Raw genomic sequence first — 19,442 nt, forward strand, 5'->3', positions numbered from 1 at the left:
CTCCATTCCTTGATATTAAAATTTGAAAACCATTGAGATTAGAGATCAATTTACTCAAATTTACCCCTAGAATGAAGGTGCACAGAACACACACTGCACATGGTGTACTTTCTAAGAAATTACTTCTACTCCTCTTCAGTGAAGAAACGATTACAGATTTCAGTTAGCTTGTCTTCCACATCTTCCTTCTCTGTTAACCCTAATCCCCTGGTGCTATCAATGCAATTTAGTTGTAATTACATATTGTACTACTGAAGAGGAGTAGGAGAGGAAGAAGCTAGAGAAGTATTTACTGTATTGTGATTACAGCTATACTCAATTCTAAAAGTAATCTGATTGAAGTAATCAAGGGAGAAACACTTAAAAGAATACAAATGTCCACATCAATTATATTGGAATCTTTTGGAAGCTAATATACTGATACTGGTACCTTCATTCAAAGGCTACCCAAGTGATTCTCATTTGCCGCCCAAGGCCAAAAGCCTTGGCTGTCAATGTACAGTATATTAAAGGAAAAGCCTATAAAATATTTAGTGTTTTCATTAGATCATCTTCCAAAAAGAGTATCAACCTCAGGGTGGGAAGTCAACATGATAGTTCAGTTGTTAGGCCCCTCCCAATATGAAAAGAAAAAACTTCAATTGGCTAATCTCATCAAACAGGAAAGCCCCCTCACTCAACCTGAGAAACAAAAATAAGTTTATCAGGATAGCATCCAGGCCTGGTTCCCAGACCTAAGGAAAATCCTTTAAGTCTACAGAATGACACACTGTAAATCAGCATAGTACCAGTTATCCTGTACTTCCCTCCTCCCAAAAGAGGGACTAGATCAACCCATGACCCCCGAGAAACTTAAAATTTTCCATCTCTCAGTGAAACGCCCCCTTCCATACTTAGGTTTTCTTGCCCTTGACCAGATTGCACCAAGTCTGAAATACATGTATTGCTGTTTGCTTCAATCCTGCCTGTCCTAGTGGTCTCCAGGGTTCCTCAGGGTCTAGACTGACACTGACCTGTTTCTTTGTAAGAGAATCTTTCAGTAACTATTTTGATAATATATTAACTATTGTTATTTTATTATGATTTTCTTCATAAAAGAAAAAAAAGCCTCTGGACTGCGAAACTTAACCATTGACAATATCAACCTCCTCAATTCGAAGATGTATGTTTGCTATTTTTCTCACAGAAAATTCTAACTCGAGAATATTCTGGACAAGTAACCTTAAAAAAAAATTCTTCAACTTCCAACAGCAAACTCTTTCCAGGCAATAAACGCTAGTTCAAAAAAAAAAAAAAAAAAAAAAAAAAACCAAAAAAAACACCCACAACTCATAAAGATCTCAAAATAATACTTCTTGAAGGCAATGGTCATGCTTTTACTTTGCTCTTAGACTCTTCATGTGCTGCCTGTTTAGGGAACTAACCCTACATCATTTATCTATCTATCTATCTATCTATCTATCTAGTGAGTGCTCCGTCACTATCCTTACCCCTTAAGACAAGATCTCGCAGCGTAGTCCAGGCTGATCTGGAACTCGCAGTCCTCATGCCTCAGCCTCCCAAGAGATGGGGGACTAGGAGCATGTGCTTTGAGCTTACGCAGCTCCTTTACCATAACTCATACTGGTTTAATTGCAGGTTTTTTTTTTTTTTTTTTTGGCTCAAAGAGTTAATTTATAATCAAGGGGGGAGTATGAACAGTCCATTCCACGATTTGTCATCCTTAGAGCCTTACCACTATTGAAATAACTAGCTCTAGGGTTTAGGAACCATATCCTACTCACCTTCCACTTCAAAGGGTTTGCGGTTGGGATAACGCACAGAGATGAGAATACACCACAAGGGGCCGTGCGAGCCACCTGGCCGATCCCGCAGGCACCTAACAAAGCCCGGCAGGCGCGAAGGTGCAGCATCCAAAGGTGGCTCCCTTGAGACCTCATCTCAAAAAACGCTTGAAATTGAACAATAACACTTCCCCTCTTCTGTCTGTCGACAACGCACATCTGGGACTAGCTTTCCTCTAAATTTTGCTTTCTTATTCGCTGCCGCCTTTAGAGACGAAACTAAACCTCCCGCCTCTTACCCAGAAACTGCCCTGAAAATTACTTTTTTTCTTGGTGTCGCCGGCGGGTTCTTCTGTTCCCGGCGAAACTGCAGCAGAAGAAGGGGGTTCTGGTGTCGCTGTTTCGGGAGAGAGTTCCCCAGGGCCTTCGCCGCCAGCAGCCACAGCCGACGAAGGGAGCTGCAGGACAGAATCCGGCTCTTCCGCCATCTTCCTAGGAGAGGCGTGACGCCGGAAGTGGTAGCCGAGCGCGTGCAGCAGGCGAGCTTTGCGATGGGGGACGTCGCAAGGGAGCCGTCAGAGTAGGGGAATCTAGCACTACAGTGAGCCTTGGAGTGGCCAGATCTTTCTTCAAGTCAAACCTACCTCAGACATTAGACCATTACTGTAAGAAAGGATGTTATACCGATGCATTAAGCTTAAGGAAATGGCCTGCGAAAAACGTATCCATAGCCGCCAAGTAGTACTCTCCCCCTCTACTCGGACAAGTGGACTCGGCCTGGCAAAGTTTCCGCTTCCCTCCCCGCAGGCCCCGCCCCGCCCCCTCCGCCCCTAGGCCCCGCCCTGTAGCTCGGGGGCGCGCGCGCGGGAGGGGGCGGGTGGGGAAGGCTCGCCCGCGAGATCCCGAGGCGGCCCCCATGCCTTACCCGGTCGGCCGGCCCAGCCATGATCAAGGCGATCCTCATTTTCAACAACCACGGGAAGCCGCGGCTCTCCAAGTTCTACCAGCCCTACGTGAGTATCCGACCGCCGGTTCTTGCGAGCGGGAGTCGTTGGTGACGGGCGGCGCCCCGCGCGGCTTCCTCAGTGCGACCCTCGGGCGCCGCGGCCCTCCGCGCTCGCGGCTGTCAGCGTCCTCCACCTCACCGCCCCACTGGGGCGGCTCCTCCGCCGCCTTCCGGGCAGGTGGGTGCTTCCTGTCCGCTCGGGGAGGCCCTAGGGTCGGGCCTCCTTCGCCCCCGGCGCCGGGCGTCTGCTGCCCACCGCGCCGTGGCCTTCCGGGCTCCGGGCTGCGGTTGGCCGGGGAGCGCACCCCGCTCCGGCTCCGGCTCCGGCTCTGGGCTCCGCCCCGCGCGGCCCCACCCCCGACCGGCGGACCTTCCAGGTGGGACTCTCGTCCTCCCGGGGACCGAGCAGCACTGGTTTCCGCGCGATCCTCCCTGGCGCAGGAACTTGGGCTTTCATGCGGACCCGCTGTTGCTGTGACTTCCAGGTGGAAGATTAGGGACCTTCGTGATATTTTTATAGCGCTTTTTACCTATTGGCTGTAAACTGGTCGACCTACTTGGGACTGTGGTGCTACACCGGACAGTTATAATTCCACCTTCTGGAATCATTACTATCATACCTAGGGGAGTTTGCTTGTTTAGTTGCCCGTGTGAAACTAGTGATATTGATAAAACTCTCCTAGAAATGTAGATATTGTTAAGTGCAGGAAGGCTTAAAGTAGTAGAGATTAGTAATGTATAAATGATTGAGAAAGGGTGATAGACTTACATGCTTATCCGGGGGGCAGAATTCATCACCAGGTAAAACATAACATTGAATTCGCAGAGGTAGGATTAATTCGCAGTATTTTGTTGTATTGGGGCATTTGGTTTAGGCCAGAAATGAATTTTCAACGTTGAAGCTGTGCCAAGACTAACACTTTTATGCAGTTAAAACCCAGATGGAAATCATTACTGCCATTAAAAATTAAATGTGAAAATGTCAGTTTGCCTAAAATGATAATGCAGTATGCGGAGGTGTTGGTTGAAGTGCGAAGTCTTGAGCTTATTCTATATTTTGTTATGTGGCTTTGCTTTTGCTGATGATAAAGAATATTTTCCCCTAGTGCCATGTGGCTTTAATTTGGTACAATCTAAATGCTGGTGCTCCTTTTAAAAACTGAATAAAGTTCTGCTTGATCCTTCTAAGTGGAAAAATGCCATTAATTTAATTACTCATTTCCTTAACATGTTTTTAGCCTTCGTTGAAGGAATCTTTCACTTACATTTTACCAGTGCCATCATCCATTTACAGTGTAGTAGAAGCATGCTTCAGTAGTGAAATCGAATTCAAAAGTTTTCTTTCTGTATCTAAATTTAACAGTTAAACATTATTTAACACAGTAGGTTCCCCGGCTAATCTGTGATAACAGTGCAGTTTATCCCTGGAGTGTAGAACATAACTGCCCACTGAAGTAATAACAGGATTTAATATGAAAATCTAGGAGTACAGATCTCTCTTGTCTTATAGTGGGAAGAAAAGTATCCTTTGCCTTCACTCAGTACCAGAGAAGGTTAATGTGAGCAAAGGCAGTTGTGGCAGCAGAGAGAACTCTGGTGGCCTTTTTGGCTGTTGCATGAATGACAGCGATTCTTGGGGTGTGGAACTAGAAAGTATGAATACTGACTGTATAGAAGTGAGATGCCTGAAGCTGTTGTTGCAAATGAATCTTTAAAAATTGGGTTTTGGAAGTGTATAGTTTTGTCTTTTGGGAATAACAAGATAATGTACATATTTGCTTCCCCCTTTAGATAGTAACCTATCAACACATTAGCTTCTTGCCTATCAGCTTCGGCACTGGGAGTAAACAAATAGATCTAGCTCCTTCTCTTGTGGACACAGCCAGTAGAAAGTATTGTAGACTGGATAGCACACCAACTAATAATAAATGCCGTGTGAAAAATAAAGCAGGACGAGGTGGTAGGCAGTGTGAGGATAGCCATTTAAACTAGGGTAGCCAGTGAAATTCTCACTGAGACCAGTGAGTTGAAGGAGATAAAGCCGGTGTTGAAGACAGATGGGAGAAAGACACAGGCCCAGAGGAGAGGATCAGGAAAAGTTGTAGTACACTCTGTTCTTACTGCCTGAAATGTCTTCCTTTGTTGCCACATGTTCAAATTCAACACTTGGATATAGGCCAGTGGTGGCCAACCTGTGGTACGTGTGCTGCAACAATCACAGAGCTCTTATCAGCATGTGAGAGAAGTTGTGCGGCGTTGCCCCAGTAGCCAAGCGTTCAGGTTTAATTGCAGAGTTGGCCCATTGCAATAAATAAGTGGGTTTGGGGCTGTAGTTTGGGCACTTGATCTCTAAAAGTTTGTCATCCCTGATCAAGGCTCAGCTCAAATTTTACTTAAGAATTTGCTGAAATAGTTATGATGTGCAGGACTCATCTGTTTAATAGATTTTTCTCTTAATCCTTGTAAGGGGATGATACTGTCTTCCACAGCTTGTAGTTCCTTGGAGCTTCTTTTCCTACAGAGTCCTTGAACGACAGTATCAGGTGTATTTATTCATCCTCTGCAAGCGCCACTGCATCTTCAATGTGGAAAGCTCTTACTGAATCTTTGCTAAATTCATTCATTTATAATCTACCTTGAAATTAGAGTTTGGGTTGGAATTCCTGAATGTCTTTCTGACTCTGAAAATTGAGTCCTTTATTAACTAGAAATCTTAAGAGTCTATAGTTTCAACACAAAAGTAGTGGTGGGTTAGCTTGTTACTTCAGTTTTTAACTTCAGTGAAGTATGGTAGTGCCTAGTTTGAAGAACTTAATTTGTTCTGTGATTTTGGGATGATGGACATTTATTTGTGTGGAAAAATAGCTGTGGTCCTGTTTGCCACTGATGCAGAGTTTGTAAACAAAAGCAAAATTTTGGAAAACACTGCTGTTTGAGAACCAAGTAGTTTGAAACAAGTGTTTGTGAACTAAGGTGCCATTGTATGTATCCACACATACAAGTTTAAATCTCTGATGGCTTCTCTTAAATTCAAAGATACAAAGATAGATAGTAGAAAATAGGGAGATAAACTTTTTGAAAGGCACCACTGTACTTCTTCAAAATTAAAAATTTAAGAGCTAACCTACCATTTTTGTATTAAAACCATAGACTCCCAAAATTTCTTGTTAATGAAGGACTAAATTTTAAGAGTCAGAAGGCCATTTAGGAATTCCTGTCAAAATTATCTCAAGCTAGATTCTAAGTGAATGCATTTAGGGGAACTAAGAGGCGGACCGGGTGGGGGGGGGTTGAAAAGAGAATATATAAGAAATATAATGGTTGTACACTACAAACATGTACTGTTAAAAACTAAAAAATTGAGAAACGATATACCCAGTGAAATTGATAGTTTTGCTTCATAAATTGTAAAGCATGGTCTGGAGATATGACTGAGCCAACAGTGTCATGCCCTAATAACATGAGTCCAGTGATAATGGTGTAATAGCATGGTTTGAAAGCTGTTTAAACCTTTCATTGACATATGTCTCCTACTGTGTTGTGTTCATTTTTTATGCTTTCTCCACACACAGGTACTGTATAACAACTTACATGTTCATCTCTATTTGTCCTTTAGTAGTGCATATGTTCATTTCAGGTTTAATAGATTTTTTGCTTTGTGCATTGTGCCCTTTAGCTGCTGTAATGTATGAGACATGAAGTTACACATCTGTTTCGCTAAATGTTTGGTTCATTCTGCTAGTCAGGTAGTAAGAATTGAAGAGTGGACTCAGTGCATCCCTTTTCTTTTTTATATCCTTGAACTGTCACTGTAGAAATTCAAATACTTTTCTTGGTTTGTCTTTTTCAGTTGATGCCTAGTAATAGCAACTTGGCAATAATAACCTCTTGTCTTAATATTTGCCTGGCAGTATCTATGTATTACTGATAACACATTTCATAAACAAGATGTATTTTTTTAGAGCTACCAAACAAGGAAAAAAAGACCTTTGGATTATGATTCCTTTGTTATTAGCAAACTGTACTTTATCTTTTTTTTTTTTTTTTTGCGGAACTGGGGTTTGAACTCAGACCCTTGCACTTGCCAGGGAAGCGCTTATTCCACTGAGCCATCTCCCCGCCCCCTGTACCTTATCTTTTGATAAGTCAGTATAATAAAGTAGAAATTTTTCTTTTGGATGAGTTGTCTTACTAGTTTCCACAGTTTGTAGAATAAATAAAAGATTGTAGAATAATAAAAGATTGTGCGTATATGTATACATGAACATAAGCCACATATTTGTCAGATGCAAGGAGGAAAATTTCTGAACGTGTTTCCTCTTTTATTATAAACTGGTATCCTTCATACTTGTGTATTACAGATTTCTCCACTTGTTCTGATAATCTAAGGTAATTCTGAGTGGTAGACCATCTAGAGTCCAGTCCCTTTCTGACTTTTATTCAATATGACTCTTTAGGATAAATTGCACGTATTTTGTCCTCACTCATTCTGCTCACTCATTCTGCCCTGACAGTCTTCTCCAAGTGTAGTGTAGGTAAATATGTTTTTACTAAAGTATCTAGCAACTTTTAGAAGGTATTGTACTGCAGGTGGAATCAAGGGCAGTTCTAACTCATGTTAAAACTCTTGAGTTAGAGATACTGCTAGATTTGGACTACTGAAAGGAGGAGGGGCAACTCTGGAAATTTTGACTTACAGCTCCATTGCACTCTTTTCTGTTTCCCTGCCCATATACTTCCAAGTATTTACTTGTTTGTAGGGTCCTACTATGCCTTGTATCTAGATGTCTCCCCAAGCCTCACAGTCTTAAGTGGGGTTTTTTGGAGTTGGCTTAATCTAGGGTGTATGATGCTGGGTTTAAAGTCATGATGTTGGAATTAAGGATGTGATACTGGATCTGGGGTGGTACCACATAAAGGATGGGTAGCCTGGATAGAATCTAAAAGGACAGAAAGAAGGTAGGCTGCTGCTGCCATTGTTGCTGCTTGCTGCCTACTGTCTGCCCTGCCCTCTCAACTGTTTTCACTCTGCTGTGCCCCTTTGTCTTGGAGCCACCCAATTATGGACTGAACCCTCTACAAACTGTGAGCCAAATAAACAACTTTGGGTATTTTTCTCATCAAGAAAAGTAACTAAGACAGGCCCTGTTATAAATAATAATACAGTAATAGGATACTGTCCATTAAGTTTACATTCTAGTGATAGGAGATAGGTAATAAATTATGTAAGATTGTGATTGGTCTATGAAGAAAATGAAAACTGGGCACTGTGATGCGTATTTGTAATTTCAGCCACTTGCACGTCTGATGTAAGAGGTTTGCACATATGAGGCTAGCCCAGGCAATTAAGCAAGACATTTTCTAAAAAAAAAAAAAAAAATTGAAAAGGGACAGAGATGTATTTCAGTGAAGACTGTTTACCTTAGCTATGTGAGGACCTAGATTCAATTTCAGCCCTAAGGTGGGGGGAATAAAATGTGGAGTAATAGGGGAGAAGTGCTTACAGTACATAGAACCATCTGGGAAATCCTCTTTGGACCTGAAGGTAGGGCAGGAAAAAAGACACTTTCCTACATGCCCACCACAGGAAAATATACTTCCACAAGGAAGTATTTTTCCATGAAGCAAACTTTTATTTTGTACTGATGAAAAATTCCTCTTGAAAAGGTAATGATTCTCTGCTAAGTTGTTTTCTCTACCCAGTTATTAGATTCTGGTGTGATAGGAATGCTAATCCAGTGATTGAAAGTAAAAGTGAATGTTACACATCTGTGCAGCCGCTGTGCCAGCAAGATCTGTGATCAAGTGGATTCCACTTCCTGTGTTCTGTGAAATAACATGGCCCAAGAGAAAGGAATTTACACCTCTCACAGTCTTAATTTTAGGTGAACAGAGTTTATGTGAAAGCCACTTGGAGTTCCTCTGTTATTTTGTGGAGAAATATTTCTTGCCTTGCTTTGAAGCTAATGTAATTATAAGAATCATTTACTGTTACTTTTTCTCTTAGCTACATAGAAGGAAAGGACTTTATTTTCAATATTTCAAGCCTATTGAATGAATAGTTTAGAATCCTTTGTGGTAGCTAAATAAGTGGGGAGAATTGCCAGTTCATCCTACCACATACATACCTTTTTATTTCCAGTTATTAATATGCCTTAATGTGATATAAAAGTTAATTGTGTATAAATGATGTGGTATTTGCATATGTATGGGTATGGTACTAGGAATTGAATCCAGGACCTCTTGCATAATAACCAAATACTCTAGGCACAGAAAATTGAGATATAATCCCAGCTCAGTAATAAAATAATTTTTATTATAGTTTTTATAATTAACCATTTAAACCATTTTGAAGTATATAGTTTTCTGTCTTTTGTATTGTTGTCCCCCTTTCACTACCATCTACCTCTAGAAATTTTTCGTCTTCTCCAACAGAAATTCTGTACATATTAAGCACTAACTCCCCGTGTTAGTGTTCCATTACTGTGACAAAAAGCGCAGAGATAGTGTAAAAGGAGAAAAGATGTATTTTAGCTCATGATTTCAGAAGGTTCTATCTGTGGTTAGTTGACTTATTTTGGACCCCTGCCAAGGCAAAGCATTGTGATGGAGAGTGTGTGGCAAATCAAAGCTGTTTTCCTTCTGGTGGCTGGAAAGCAGGGAGAAAGGAGGGACTTATGTCCCAATATTCCTTTCAAGGGCATGCTCCCAATGACCTCACTTCATCCAGTAACCCCTACTTCCTAAAGATTGCATCAATTTCCAGTTACACCACAGGCTGGCAACCACGCTGTTGGCACATGGCCTTTGGAAAACAAGTAAGATATGAACCATAACACTTATTTCCTCCTCTTTTTATCTCCCAGAATCATTCTAGTTTCTCTATGAGAGTGACTGTTCTTGCAGCCTTATGAAGGAGGACTTGTAGAAGAACATTTGTCTTTTTATGACTGACTTATTTCACTTAACCTAAACTCTTCAGGGTTTATCCAGGTTGTAGTATCAAAATTTCATTTCTTTTAAAAGCTAAATAATATTTCTTTGCATGTAATGTAAATATCATAGTTTGTTTAGTCATTTATTCATCAGTGATACTTTGGTTTCTTCTATCCTTTTTGGCTATTATGACTAAGGTTGATGTAAACTTAGATGTACAAATATCTCTTCAGGTTCTTGTTTTTACTTATTTTGGCCCATAACTTAAAGTAGAGTTGCTAGATCATATGTAATTCTGTGTTTACTTCTTTGGGGAATCACCATGTTATCAATCATTTGTGTTTCTTTTGCACAGTTCAGATAGATGTAATAAATTATCAAAGTGCAGTTCTCTGGTGTTAGAAGTTTTGGTTTTTGAGTTCCAGTGACTCTGTGCCCTTATTTACAGCTCAGAGCTCTGAGTACCAGTATCTTTTAGGCTCTCAGTGTTACAGCTCCTGACAGTTTCCAGATGTTCTTTGCAGCTCCTCAGCAGCTGGTACTTGTGACCCTGTGGCAGCTTTCTCTAGCAATGTTCACTGTTCTAGAGCTCTTACACTTGTCTCTGCAGATCTCCCCAGACTGCAAGTTTCTGAAGGCCACCATAAGTCAGTGCTGTTCACTGGAGCTCTTCGGGTATAATAGCCCTGAGTATTAGCAGCCCTTTTAATTCACCCTGCTGAACTCACTTTACCTGAGGTAAGAATCCTGAGCAGGTAATACGACTACCTGAGCAAGGCTTTTTTTTTTTTAAAATGAATTTTATTGAGAAACAAACAGCAATAAGACAGTTTCAAAACATTACCAGCACAGTTTCAATAATTACTACATTGCATATTGTTGTCTTTGTAGTGGTTATTCATAGTATGAGATGCAGACATGATATATTGTCCAAACACTGTTAATACAAATCTTTCTTCTCATTGAATTAAGAGACAGTAGCTGTATATCTATCCTATTTTGTATATACAGAAACAAAATGGTCCTTCATTTGTATCCCCTTTTTTTGTGTAGTTTTGTCAGAGATGGGTATTCCCTTGCCATTTAAATATTGTAGGTGCATGAATTCAGCAGAATAATCCAATATAGTCCAGTAGTCCATAATAGTAGTGGGTTAGCTGTAGGACTGGCAATGTCAGAAGTTGTTGACTTGAGCCTTTTACAGCTCAGCATATTAATATGGCTATATTAATATGGCTTTACTTTTTATACCTCGTTTTTATACTTTTCTGCTGGATGGTTAAGAGCAAGATAAAGCAAGACCTATATAACAAGAAATGTAACCTTTGTATCTGACAAGGTCAGTCAAATCCCCTCAGGATTTACCCTGAAACCCTGTAAGGCAGTTTGTAGCTCCTTTGTCATTGTGGATGAGTCACGGCCATTGCTTGACCAATTTGCTCTCTGTGAAAGCCTGAGAGAATGTTTTCTCTCCATGTGACTCTCCTTAGGCACACTCTACATCATCAGTTACTTTCCTCTGTGGCCCCATAATCTCCTTGATCAGTAAATTTGGGACACAACTGAGTTACAGGATGTTACAGTACAGGTTCTCCTATGTCCTGAGTCCTTAATAACCTTGAAAGGCGCAGGCCAAAATGTTGGCTGTCCTTGTAGCCCTTCTTTTTCTCTAATTTTTGGTCTGGAAACTTAAGTTGTTAACCCTTCAAAAGAGAAGCTTAATGATATTATTACCCTATAACATAGGCAGTTGAGTTTAACGTCACTATCTGTCTGAATATCAAACATCTTAGACATAACATGGAACAGGTATTTTCCATCAAGTATTGATATGTTAAACTTTCAGTCCCTACAGAATGTGAAGAAAAAGAAGAAAAAATTAAAAAAATAGGAATAAACAATTACATATTTTTACGTAGAAATTTAGAAATCTAACCATATACATAAAGCATTGTAGCAGGACAGTCCCGTGACATTTTTTTTCTTGTCTCTTATTTTCATTTATTACCTTTCTGAGCAAGGCTTTTATAAGAGTCTGTGCTGTTAACACAAGGGGGTAGCACACTGAGGGGAGCACACTTGGACTGACCTTAAGAGTGCAAGGAAATGCTGCTTCTGTAAAGATAAATCTCATAAACTCATTTTTTCATACCTGTTGTGGAACTTCTGATGTATCAGAAGGGGCAGAGTCACCTGGAGAGGTTATAGAGTGGAGTCATCTGGGATAGGTTTTGTTTTGAGCTTGTTGCAGCCAAAGTATCTTCTGAAACAGCTTTGGAGTGTCTGACCTCACCTGACATAGTGACAGCCCAGGGAACTGTGGGAGAAGTGGCTGCTTGATTGACAATTTGTGCCATTTCTAAGAAATAACAGTTCGAAGTCTACTGCTAGAAATCTTCATGGTCCATTAGGAATTCAAGATTTCAGGGGTAATAGTAAATAGCAGTGTCCTGGTCTGAACCCATTTTTTTGCACTATTAAGCATAGTACTCTAGTCGCTTCTCAGAGTCCTTACACTCTTGGCCTAGTTTTGGCTCCTGTTGGGTCCAAAGGAGTGAGCAAATACAGAAATGAGAGGAAGATACTAAAACTAGTACCTCACCCGTCACCCTTGGGGCTGTCATTGGGATCTCTGTATTTGATTGTCAGAGGGAAAAGGGAGGATTTGGGTCTTTTTGTCAATTTTAACCGTATTATTTTCAATGATAACTAAACCATATGATATATGTACTCACAGCAATCCACAGTGTTCTAGTTTCTCCACATGCTTGGCAGTGTTTGTTATTTTCTGGTTTTTGGTAATAGCCATTCTAATGTTGTGAAGTGGTACCCATTGTGGTTTTTATTTATATTTCTTTGATTACATTTGTTTTATATTGGTCTTTTCTGTATCTTGAGAAAAGTATTTATATAGTTCCTTTGCCCATTTTTCAATCCAGAGTTTTGTTTATTGGTTGAATTGTAAGATTTTATTGAGTTGTAAAACTATTTTTTCAACCAGTATTCTACTGTGGGTATGTATGTATTTATTTATTTATTTATTTGGAAACGGGGATTGAACTCAGGTCCCTGAACTTGCCAGGCAAGCACTTATTCCACTGAGCCATCTCCCTGGCCCCTGGGCTTTTATTTTGAATAAGGTATTTAATGAAGATTAAGAAATAATGTAAAACTTGGTACCTAATGAAAATTGAGTATCTGTACCTATATTAATAATAACAGTTACTTTTATTATTTTATTTTTTACATATTTGGTACAGGGTCTCACTGTGCAGCTCGTACTTGGAGTGATCCTCCTGTTTTCAACCTCCCTAGTTCTGGGATTACAGGCATGTGCCACCATGCCTGGTCTCGATGGCTGGCCCAGAGTGCCTGAGCGTGGGGTTGGAGGGGCCTGTGGTGCCGGGGATTGAACCCTGGCTCCTGCACTTACCTAAGCAGGTGCTTAGTTCACTGAGCTATCTCTTGGGCCCAGTTACTTTTATTGTTAAGGTTACCTGCTAGTTTGGATTTCCCCATGGGAGTGTTTATTAGCCAACAGACTATATGCCTTCTAGAGATTGTTCTTAAGTATTTTTCATTCCCTCAAAATAAGTTGCCTCTTTCATTTTTCTTTTCTTTCTTTTTTTTTTTTTTTTTTTTTTGGCAGAACCGGGGATTGAACTCAGGCCCTTGCGCTTGCCAGGGAAGCGCTTATTCCACTGAGCCATCTCCCCGGCCCCTTCATTTTTCTTTTCAAAGACTCATATTTAAATTACATGGATTCTGTTTTGGGATGAACTTCCTTTTTATTACAAAGTCTTCTAGGACTTCCAGAGAAAAGTTTTATAGGGAGACTTTTATAACAGAACATAAAACCGTACTTGACCTGGCTTCTTTTCGTTAATAACTACTAATCTTTAAAAAAAACCTTTATGAAAATATAATTTAGATGTCATAAAATCAATATATTTAAAGTATACAATGAAGTGTTTTTAATAAGTTATACCATGATTGTGCAATCCTTATTACAGTCTAAATTCAGAACACTTCCATCAAATCAAGTGAAAGTAAGAACAGTTAGCATTTACTCGCCTATCCGTGTTTAGTGCTGATCTGTTAACTGGCTGGCACCCTGCTCCAGCCATCGAGACCAGGCATGGTGGCGCATGCCTATAATCCCAGAACTGGGGAGGTTGAAAACAGGAGGATCACTCCGAGTCTGAGCTGCATAGTGAGACCCTGTACCAAATATGTAAAAAATAAAATAAAATAATAAAAGTAACTGTTATTTTTAATGTAGGTACAGATATTCAGAATTTAAGAACAGTCTCTACAGATTCCTGTATTTTGAGCACATTCTTTGTGGACAGAATCATGGACTTCAATCTTTTTTGACTAGTTCTATCCATTCAGCATGTTTTGGTGATTCACTCTTGTTGTGGTATATATACTATTCCTCCTTTTTTTGGTGGGGGGGCGGAACTGGGGATTGAACTCAGGTCCTTCGCTTGCCAGGGAAGCACTTATTCCACTGAGCCATCTCCCCGGCCCCTTACTATTCCCTCTTAATGCCAAATAATATTCCGTGTTTTATTTTCCATTTATCCTTTGATGGACATTAGGCTTTTTCCACTTTTGGCTACTGCAGATAATGCTGCATGATCCTTCAGGTACAAGTTTTTATCTGACTATATATTCTTATTTCTCATGGGTATGTATCTAGCCATACAGTTATTCAGTCACTTGGTAATTCTGTAATGAATTGTATAAAGTACTGCCAAACGATTTCAAAAATAGCAGTACTACTTTTATATTACCACCAGCAACATGAGGATTCCAGTTTTCCCACATCTTCGTGAAGTCTTGTTACTGTTCATTATTTTGATCCAAGACTCACGTGGTATCTACCTGTGATTTTCGTATGTATTATTTTAATGGAAAATATATTGATCATGTGGTTTTCTGGTGGTTGTCTTCCTGCCTCATCTTGGAGCACTAGGATTACAATCATATGCTATGTTGTTGATGTCAGTTGTAGCATAGTGATTTTGAATTTTGATGTCATACATTTCTTTCTTTCCTTTTTTCTTTTGGTTTTGGTAGCTGTGTTTAAACCAGGTGAAAATACATGCTTGTATTTTCTTCCAAGAGTGCAGTAGTTTTAAATCTTATCTTTAGGCCTGTGATCCATTGTGAATTATATTTGTGTATGGTATGAAATATACTGTAACTTTATTCTTTTACATATGTATGTCCAGATGTTCCAGGGCCATTTATTGCCCAGTATTCTTTCTTTGTTACGCTAGGCAGTTTTGTACATTGTAAGGGGAAATAGTAGAGGTGTTTTTTTTGTTTTGTTTTGTTTTTGATGTAGTTTTTGTGTTTTTTTGTTTGTTTATTGGTACTGGGGATTGAATCTAGATGAGTACCCTGCCACTGAACTATATTCTTAACCCTTTTAAAGTTTTGAGATATTAAAGTGGCTCAGTTCTTCTGTTTCAGACTCCTAAGTAACTTGGATTGCAGGCTTGTACTACCACATGTGGTATAGAGGGTTTTCTCTAATGTTTCTTTTGTGAAAAGCTAATGTTTCTTTTGTGATGCTTCAGTCCCTTCTTGTTTATAATTTAAGAACAGTCTTACCCTGATTCCTGGTTCTTTGTATATTTATGGTGAAGTGAGGCCCATGGAGATACACCGGGTCACTAACCAGATTTCCCATTTGGTAGAAACCTGACTTCCCCCCCAAAAAACAAACCAAACCAAAATGCACTGAATTTTCTTTCAGGCCTTTTTTTTTTAATAATTCCTAAATGTTGGAATGCTCTGAAATTTAGCCCTTAAACTTATTGTTTCCTTTAATGCAAAGTCAGTTATTCTTATATTCACTTGTTACTGTGCTTTTATCCAAATTTTTTCTTCCGCCTTGAATGGCGAGTAACTTCACACTCCCTATTGTCTCTGAATTTTTGATTGTCTATTTTTAAGACCCTTCTTAGCAGTTACTTTTCTTTGAAGAAGCTCAAAATAAGTGTTTTTCTTGACTTTTTATAGTATCCTACTTACACTACTCTTAAGCCCGAGATTGTCCTCTAACTTTTAAGTATAAAGGCATATGTTTTTTAGATTATAAAAAGTCAAGATACTCAACATTAAAAATTTCATCTATATTTTCTATTTTTTTTACAGTGAGTCATAAACTTCCTTGTTCTGAAACAGGACTTTGCTATGTAGTTTATGCTAATGGAGTGCTAGGATTACACCCATGCCCCTCCACACCCCACCCTTAATCATAAACTTTTTTATTATAATTTTATTTTGAAGAATAAAAACAACAGCAAGAAAAACAGAAACAGTGTAACATAATGCACATATTACAGATTTTCAACACAAGAACAACTGATTAACAATGATTGTTATATTTCCTATTTTTATCGTCAAATCTGTTGCTCAGATTATCACACATAGTTATGCAAGATGAGACATAATATTACATGCTTTCAAGAAAACTTAAATTTTTGTTTTTAGAAAAAAATTAAGAAATTTTTTGTTTATAGAAAAAAATTAAGAAATTTTTTTGTTTTTAGAAAGAAATTAAAAAATTTTAAGAAAACTTAAAATTTTGTTCTTGTCTCTCATTTTCTTTTATTACCTTTTTAAAAAATATTTTAATGAGAGTATAGTAATAATTATTATGACATTAGAAATGGTACACATTTGGAAGACCAAGATGCCATAGGTATTTCAAGCATGGTTTTAGTGTTACACCTTGCTCTTCTCAATGTAGTTGTTTAGTTCACAGATATCAGCATAGAGTTAGTCAAGGTGAGAATTATACCCATGAACTGCTATTTTCAAAAAAGTGATGGAAATTCTTAGGACAATTGCCTTAGCCATCTTGTATATATACATAATTGTTTTTTCCCCTCTTTATTTCCTATCTTTTGTCCTTTCTCTGTCTTCATTATTTAGTTCTTAAGTTTTGTTACTTTCCATTTAACTGTGTCTATTATACTTTTCAATTTTTATTCCTACTTTTGAGTTCTTATACTAGGGAGAAATAATGATAATTATACATATGACTCTAGTTTATTTCACATATGAGTATAGCTTCAAGTTGTATCCACTTACCTACAAAGGCTTCAAGTTAGTTTTTCTTTACAACTGAGTAATACTTAATTGTATAAAAATACATCTTTTTCATCTATTCCTCAGGTGTTGTGCATTTTGTTTGTTTCCAAGATTTGGCTATGACAAATTGTGCTGCTGTAAACATGGGCACACATATATCACTCTGATATGATGTTTTCAGCTCTTTTGGGAAAATCCCCAGAAGATAGATAGCTGGATTGAATGGGATTTCCAGTCCTAATGTTTTGAGGCATCTGCACACCGATTTCCGTAATGGTTGTACCAGTCTGCATTCCCACCAGCAGTGGAAAAGGGTTCCTTTTTCCCCACAGCCTCTCCAGCATTTGTTGTTGGTTGATTTCTTTATGATAGACATTCTTTTTTTTTTTGGCAGAACTGGGGATTGAATTTAAGCCTGTACGCTTGCCAGGCAAGCACTTATTCTACTGAGCTATCTTCCCAGCTCCTTATGATAGCCATTCTTTCTGGAGTGAGGTGATATCTCATTATTGTTTTAATTTGCACTTCTCAGACGGCCAGTGATATGGAGTGTTTTTTCATGTATTTATTTGCCTCTTCCATTTCTTCATCTGAGAAGTGTTACATTCATCTCAAATGACCATTTTTGGATTAGGTCTTTAAATTTGGAGGTTCTAATGACTTTTAGTTCTTTATATATTCTAGATAGGAGACCTTTGTCTTGAGTGATTATTAAGATTTTTTTCCAAACGTGTGGGTTGCCTTTTCACTCTGTTGGTAATTTCTTTTGATGTGAAGAAACATCTCAATAGGAGTTCCAGTTGCTAATTCTTTCAAGTATTTCCTGGGCAGTTTGATTTTTGTTCAAGAAATGTTTGCCTACCCCTATATCTTCAAGATTGCCACCTACTTTCTATTCTAGTAAATTTAGAGTTTCTGTTTTAATGTTTAGATCTTTAATCCATTTTGACTTCAGTTTAGTGCATGGTGATAGACCTGGGTCTGGTTTTTGTTTTCTGCATATGGAGAGCCAGTTTCTCCAGCACCATTTGTTAGAGGCTATCTTTCTTCCAGCGAACATGTTTGGCCCCTTTGTCAATGATAAGATGGCTGAGTGTGTTTCTAGTCGTATCTGCATCTTTGAATCTATTCCATTGATCCTCAGGTCTATATTATTTTCCAATACCATGCTGATTTTATCACAGTAGCTTTGTAGTATAATTTCAAATCTGGGATTGTAATGCCTCTTGCCTTGCCTTTGTTGCCCAGGATTGCCTTTGCTATTCTAGGTCTTTTCTGGTTCCAAATAAATTTTAGGAATGATTTCTCAAGATCTGTGAGGTATGTTGGTGGCATTTTGATAGGGATTGAATTAAATCTGTATAACAGTTTTGGGACTATGGCCAATTTCCCAATGTTGGTTCTTCCTATCCAGGAGCAAGGAATATCTTTCCATTTTCTGAAATCCTCTTCAATCTTTTTTTTTTTTTTTTTTTCAGAGCACTGTAACTTTCATGGAATAAATCTTACTTCCTCAGTTAGATTAATTCCTAAGTATTTCATTTTTCACAGTGCTATTGTAAAGGGTATTTTTTTTTTAAATTTCTCTCTCAGTGCATTTATTATGTGTGTAGAGAAATGCTATTGATTTTTGGGTACTGACTTTGTATCCTGCTATGCTACTGAATTTGATGATTAATTCTAGGAGCTTCTTGGTGGAGGTTTTTGGGTCTTCCAAGTAGATTTTCATGTCATCTACCAATGATGATAGTTTAACTTCTTTTACCTATTCTTATTCCTTTTATTTCTTTCTCTTGTCTAATGGCTCTAGCTAATGATTCCAGAAGTATATTGAATAGGGGTGGTGATAGAGGACATCCTTATCTTTTACCTGATCTGAGAGTAAAAGATTTCAGTTTTTCCCCATTTAGAATTATATTGGCTGTTGAATTGTCATAGATGGCTTTATCAGATTGAGGTAGAGGCCATCTATTCCAATTTTCTGTAGGGCTTTGATCCTGAATGAGTGTTGCACTTTGTCAAAAGCCTTTTCTGTATCAATTGAGATGAACATGTAGTTTTTGGATTTGGCTGTATTGATATAGTGTATTACATTTATAGATTTGCATATGTTGAACAATCCTTGCATCCCTGAGATGAATCCTACCTGGTCATGGTGTATAATCTTATTAATGATTTTCTGTATTTTATTTGCTAGGATTTTATTGAGGGTTTTTGCGTCTACGTTCATGAGGAAGATTTGCCTGTAGTTCTCTTTTTTGGATGAATCTTTCCCTGGTTTTGGTATCAGTATAATATGTGCTTCCAGCAGTGATTTTGAGAGTATTACTTCCTTTTCAGTTTCATTGAAGAGTTTGAGGAGTATTGGATTGAATCTTCTGGGGGCTGGGGAGATTGCTCAATAGAATAAGTGCTTCCCTGGCAAGCCCAAGGGTCAGAGTTCAATCCCCAGTTCCACCAAAAAAAAAAAACAAAAAACAAAAAAAACAAACCATAAAAGAAAGCAAGGAGAAAACTGCCTATTGGAAGATCACTAAGTTAAGACTTGAAGCCTTTGCCCTCCAGTTTCCCATAAGCATCCAGAGCTCGTCCACAACTCTTGG

General features: G+C 38.7%; 2 protein-coding genes across 4 annotated transcripts in view; one reads left to right on the forward strand and one right to left on the reverse strand.

The window, feature by feature from the left end:
* Atg12 (autophagy related 12) overlaps positions 1-3,093 on the reverse strand; it is a 4,522-nt gene extending 1,429 nt beyond the window's left edge. The window contains exons 1-2 of one of the 3 annotated variants that reach the window (XM_023700560.1): positions 2,798-3,093; positions 2,107-2,424 (exon numbers count right to left, since the gene is read on the reverse strand). In XM_023700560.1, coding sequence (XP_023556328.1) covers positions 2,107-2,272 — 166 coding nt within the window. In that variant the 5' untranslated portion in view covers positions 2,273-2,424; positions 2,798-3,093. Of the gene's footprint in view, positions 1-2,083; positions 2,425-2,709 lie in introns of all 3 variants that reach the window. The other 2 variants (XM_023700558.1, XM_023700561.1) reach the window with 2 other exon arrangements.
* The window catches only part of Ap3s1 (adaptor related protein complex 3 sigma 1 subunit), an 80,232-nt gene continuing 63,464 nt past the window's right edge, over positions 2,675-19,442 (forward strand). The window contains exon 1 of the mRNA XM_004640594.2: positions 2,675-2,797. Coding sequence (XP_004640651.1) covers positions 2,729-2,797 — 69 coding nt within the window. The 5' untranslated portion in view covers positions 2,675-2,728. The remainder of the gene's footprint in view (positions 2,798-19,442) is intronic.

The sequence above is a fragment of the Octodon degus genome, unplaced genomic scaffold, assembly GCF_000260255.1.
Source record: "Octodon degus isolate 3935 unplaced genomic scaffold, OctDeg1.0 scaffold00124, whole genome shotgun sequence".
Taxonomy (NCBI): Eukaryota; Metazoa; Chordata; class Mammalia; order Rodentia; family Octodontidae; genus Octodon; species Octodon degus.